Here is a 6,141-nt window from a genome sequence, read left to right on the forward strand (position 1 = left end):
TGGCCGCATCCTCGTCGTTTGCACAAACAGAGACCCTCATGCAACTTGGGAACATTGAGAGAGAGAGAGAGAGAGAGAGAGAGAGAGAGAGAGAGAGGTGGGGGGGTCAGGATTCAGGAAGGGTTTGTCTGGTTCTTGATGTAAAGTGGATTTTGAAGTCATATATATATATATATATATATATATATAATTATTGGTCCCAAGAGAGAGAGTGAGAGAGCGAGAAGGATTTGCGAGAGAGAGCCTTCGAGGATTTGCATTTGAGGAATTTTTATTATTGTTAACAGGTTAGGTAGCTGGGCGGTGACCGGTCTATCACGCGTCGTGAGGAAAATGATCAAAGCGCGTTGCAAAGTCAAGTCGTCAAGGCCTTCGCCATAGCCAAAAACCTTAAAAGGAATCAGGGCGCATGTGGTGTACTTCTCAGAAAATTGGCAGCTATGGCGGGCTCGTTTCGACTCAGACCCGGTTTAGCATTTTGCGCGAGCTTCATTCTGGTGTTCTCAGCTCTCAATTTGGCCTCTGTTTCGGCTCGCTTGGGTAAGTCCTGCCATGGCTCCAATATCGCCTTCTCCTTCTCAGACTTCAGCGCGGGCATGCAGAAGCTCACCCTCCTGGGCGACTCCCAGCTCGGCGACTCTGGCCTCCAGGTCTCCGGCTCCCAGCCCCAGAGCGTGGGCAGTCTCTTCTACTCTCAGCCCGTACGCCTCCTCAGCCCATTTCGCACTGGTGAGTCCATGTCCTTCTCAACTTTCTTCTCGTTTTCCATGGATGCCAACAAGGGCGATGGCCTTGCCTTTGTCATTGCCCCCAGCAAGGTCTTCCATGGCAGGAGCGGCCCATGGCTAGGGCTACCCCCTCCGAACCCTTCATCTGATGATGGGCTCCCCCCCTTGGCTCATACCATGGCCATTGAGTTTGACACATCCATGGATGCTGAAGTCCTTGACCCCAGTGAAAACCACATCGGCCTCGACATAGAAAGCCTCATCTCCCTTGCTACAGCCGATGTTTCTGATGGCTTCTCGCTCAATGATGGTGAAAGGCTCTATGCTTGGATTGATTACAGAGCCCCGGTCAAGGTTTTAGAGGTTAGACTGAGCAGATCTGAGGCCAACAGGCCTGAGAATGCCATCCTTTCTTACAGCATTGATCTATCTAATGTGTTGACAGAGGAGATGTTTGTTGGATTCAGTTCCTCTACAGGCGATTCTCCACAAAAGCACATCATATACTCGTGGAGCTTCGTCACCCGTGATCCTGGCCTGTGGAAAAAGGGTCCAAGTTTTCATCCTGGCTTCTTTGGTCCTCACAACTGGGATCATGGTCATGGCGGTTGGCATCATGGTCCTCGTGATTGGCATCATGGTCCTGGTGACTGGCATCATGGCCCTGGCGATTGGCACCATCGTCATGGTGACTGGCATCATGGCCCTGGTGATTGGCATCGAGATGGGAATCCAAACTGGCAGCTTCATGACAAACCCAATGACTGGCACCTTAACCCTCGCCACCATCATGATGTCGTTGACAATGACTCATGGCTTGATGGCTTGAGTGACGTGTGGGGAGTTATCATTGCTCTGCTCTTTGGTGCTGCCTGTGGGACTGCCGTTGCAGCATCTATATTGGTGGTATGGTCTTTCATCCGCAGGAGGTACATGGAAGTTGCTGGTGATGCTGAGGAGGATGTCGGCATCCTATATGGTTTTCAGAAGCTCGTCACTCCAGACACTGATGTCAAAGTGGATGGTAATGGGTACCAAAAGTTGGCCACTACTGAACCTCAAGGCAAGACAGAGTGTGCCTAAGCCCATCTAGTCGTGTACGTACATAAGACCAGACATGCTTTGAGTACTATAGTATTAATTTCTGTGAGGTAAATGAGAAACATAGGTTTATTCTGTTTCTTGATATGCTTAAGTGTAGTTGAAGAAGGACCAGTTATAAGCCTTTATGGACACAACGTTATATAATGTACAAATGAGTATGCATTGTGTACAGAGAATATGCCTACATGTACTGTCTCTTGGGTATATGCCTATATGGACACAACCTTATATAATGTACAAATGAGCATGTATTATGTACTGAGTGGTGGTGATCATTTTCATAAATGTGTGTGTGTGTGTGTGCGTGTGTGAGAGAGAGAGAGAGAGAGAGAGAGAGAGAGATTAATGGCTAAGCTTCACTTACCAAGGAAAAAACAGACACAAGTTTGGTGGTAGCCTCATGACCAAGATCAAGCTTAATCCCCTCCATTTGTAAGCCATGAACTTGCTAATAATGCTTAGCAAGTTGCTAGGTTTTGATTAAAGACAATGGCAAGTACTAAACACGTCTCATAGCTCTCCAAATGCCTGCACAGATCGCGTTGCCCATTGCCTCCCTACCATGGCCAAAATAGCAGGCTCCATAAAACAAGGCTTATTAAGCATAATATACTTCTTTAAGCTTTTTTTAAGCTTAATTAAGCCCCTATAAGTGCTCAATCAACAAGGAAAATGCGCATGTAAGCTAAAAATGGTGAATGTGAGAAAAACACCTCATGGCCAGAAAGCTGCATTGAATATAAGCTTCATTGTACTCCATGTGAATAGAAAGACTAGCACAATCAAAACCCTAAAGTTTAGGCAAACAAAATTGAAGGATGAAGGCAAAATTAGCTCCAAGAATCAAGCAAAGAAGAGGGACAATGGAAAAAACATTTTGATTAACTACAGTAATCTTGATTAGTAGATTATTGAATCTCTTCCCCAAATTTGATCCCGAAATTCAAATTTTATAAAGCCACCCCAAAAGATTTGGTCCACCATACCCATAGCCCCAAAAAGCTTATGAAAATGTGAATCAAAAAGATCAAATCAACTCAAGCAGAATCACCATATCCCCATTTCTTGATCAAGAAAATCAAGAAACTCAAGAAAACTCAAAAAATTCCAAGAAGATGGATCAAATCAAAGCTCTGATACCAATGCAAGAAACTAGGGTTGGCCACTCAAGGCATGGAGTAACAACATGGGTGTGGGTCACCATCCTAACATCTCAAGAGGGAGAAATCCACCATGGAAGCTTGGGCATAAGAGCTCTAAGAAAAGTAAAAATCAAAATGATCAAAAGGTTATATAATGCCCATGAGCCCTATGTATCATATAGCCCAAGGCCCCCAAAGGTACACATATAAATGACCCTAAGCCCAAGTGCCTAGGTCCCATCCGCCATGTGCATGTGACACCAAATCTACTTCATTACACCCTTGCATATCAACAAGGCTAAATAGTAAATTGGAGCATTTTGGTCACATGGTTGTCACTTTTGCATGGAACGTATAGATAATAGCCAACTTTCCCCAAGAGAGTTGAACAAATGCTAGTGATACAAATCTTCTTATGTCTAATTTTTTAATTATTGTAAAATTATAAAAGATCTCTAATGGTGGTACATAATACAAGTTTTGCAATTGAAAGCAAACAAACATTTGAGGATAAAGATGTTGAGGAAGAGACCGTTCCTACCTTGGAACTGGAAGAAGGAGAAATGATTTAAAGGTAAATCAAAGATATGCTCATGATGCAGCTATTTGAAGATAAAGATGTTGAATAAGAGACCACTCCTACCTTGGAAATGGAATAAGGAGAAATGTTTTAAAGGTAAATCAAAGATATGCTCATGATGCAGCTATTCGAATGTCCATGCCAATGAAAATCAATTGACAGAAGAGGAATATGCCTCATCATCATCTAGTGAATCCACAAGTAGTATCTTCTCAAATCCTTCTATGAATGCCATAATCCTGTGTTAATGTAGGAGACATGGAGATAAAATTAGAAATCGACCTCTTCAGAACCATGGACCTTACACAAGATGAAGAATAATAAATTCACTTTTATACTTTCATTCTAGAATAATTCATTTATATCCTTGATAGAATTGTACTAACACATGAAAATATATGCAAGGGCATGTTTTTTTAAATGGAAATTTATTGCTGGTGATATATACAAAGGTGCATACCGAATGCTTGATTCTGACACCTATACCAAGGGTCCATAACTTTTGATTTAAAAAAACAAGATTATCTCCCTAAAATCTTCCATATAGGGTGTCAAAATTAGATGAACCTCTTGTAGTAGTGAATCTTTGAATTCCCTAAGCATTGCACCCATGCCCTTGAGTGTTTCTAGTGGAGATGCTTAAACCACTTGACTAAATGGATTTTCTTTTTAACTTTCATGTAGTTGCTACAACTACATGAAGGTTTTGAATTATCGTCCTACAACATCAATCTCCTTGCATGTACTAGTTCCTGGAGCATGTGTGTTCTATCACACCATACTATAGGATTACATACTAAAAAACCATCTATGAACTTTTTAACCAAAAGCATGAGAAGTACTTTATTACCTAATTTGAAATATTTGATGAAGCCATAAAAAAGATAAAAAGGGAACTAATAGATTCTCTATGTTGGTATTCACGGCACCCCAAAAGACAACGAAGCTATGGGGGATGGAAGATGTCCATGTTGGATGGATAAGAGAGAGAGAGAGAGAGAGAGAGAGAGAGAGAGAGAGAGATGTAACAAACTCAAATGTCATAGTGATTGCACTTGCAATGATAATAATTGTATTGAATTTTTCTTCACCAAGTACAATGCCTTTTTATAGTATAGGAAGCCTTATCTTTTGACACATAGATATCACACAAATACATAACACATGGCATACACTTATCTTATCCACATAAGATGTGTTCACACCTTAGTAGGTGTTCACACACATATACATGGATAAGGTTACACACACATAGAGTAGACACACATATATTCACTTAAACCTTGAGGGGGCAGTTCACACACACACACACATATATAGGTGGATGAGGTTACACACACAGGGTAGACACACACACACACATAGGTGGATGAGGTTACACACACATTCACTTAACTCTCAAGGGGCAATTCACACACATATAAGCATGGACACAAATGATGGTTTACATACACGATGAATACACACACGAGAGCTTTTAAACCCCAACAAACTCCCCTTTAGAGCGAAGGTGGTGAGATTTGAATGCAAGAGAAAGATACTACCTTCTAACCCCCATCCATGCTTTGTCAAAGATGACTCATCATATGTACATCTCCCATGTCGTGATAGCCCTCCAATCCCATAATGTAATCGAGGTAGCAAGGCCAGCACTTTAGTCACCCCTTGGCTCATAATAATCGGGATAATGGAAACACAAAGCCTTTATAAAACAAGGCACACATGCCAAACATTTATTACATCTCATTTTAGGAGAGAACCTTGACTCAAACATGAAACACACATGCCACTAATGCCGAGTGGAAAGGCATATTGAAGCCATAAAGCGGAAGTAAATGTCGATGAAGACACTTTGGGTGCATAAGATGTAGGAAAAGTCCCATCAACATGGTGCCAAGCAAAACCATGTGAACAATCTCTTACATGGGCCACTTAATGCCAAGAAAACCTTACACGAAGGAAACACGTGGAAGGCAGTAGAGATTTTGCAGGTGGTGGGCGATGGCTGCAAAGGTGAGGCAACTATAGTAGAGCAGGAGGTAGGACGTGGGAGGCCTAGTAAAAGCTCACATGAAGTTTGCATACCGTCAACTAGAGACGCACGATGGAGAGGAAGAATCTTTTTCGAATGTAAATAGAACAATAGAGGCGGACACGAATGACGATGGAAACATGGTGGGAGGCTCTAAGTAGTAGAGCGGGCAAGTACAATGCCTTTAAACCTCACACAAATACATGACACATGGCATACACTTATCTTATCCACATAAGGGGTGTTCACACCTTAGCAGGTATTCGCACACATATACATGGATGAGGTTACACACACACAGGGTGGGACACACAGATTCACTTAGCCCTTTAGGGGCAGTTCACACACACATAAGTGGGGACACAAACAATGGTTCACATACATGGTGAATACATACACGAGAGCTTCGAAACCCCAACACTATATACTTTTCTTAAGATTTAAAAGTTCTCATGGTCTGATCAAATATGATTTTCTAAAGAAACTCAAACACTCTCTTGTAAAGCAACTCTTTATATTGTGGAAGATTTAAATGATAACTAATTGTGTGAAAGT

At 41.9% G+C, this 6,141-nt stretch overlaps 1 protein-coding gene across 1 annotated transcript; it reads left to right on the plus strand.

Moving 5' to 3' along the window:
- Positions 1 to 253: 253 nt before the first annotated feature.
- On the plus strand, positions 254 to 2,090 carry LOC147625786 (seed lectin alpha chain-like). The gene has a single exon (XM_086817363.1). The coding sequence runs from the start codon at positions 441 to 443 to the stop codon at positions 1,809 to 1,811; it is 1,371 nt and encodes a 456-aa protein (XP_086673489.1). The 5' UTR covers positions 254 to 440; the 3' UTR covers positions 1,812 to 2,090.
- Positions 2,091 to 6,141: the final 4,051 nt, after the last annotated feature.

This window comes from Cibotium barometz, chromosome 23, assembly GCF_041138505.1.
Source record: "Cibotium barometz isolate CiBa-2024 chromosome 23, ASM4113850v1, whole genome shotgun sequence".
NCBI lineage: Eukaryota > Viridiplantae > Streptophyta > Polypodiopsida > Cyatheales > Cibotiaceae > Cibotium > Cibotium barometz.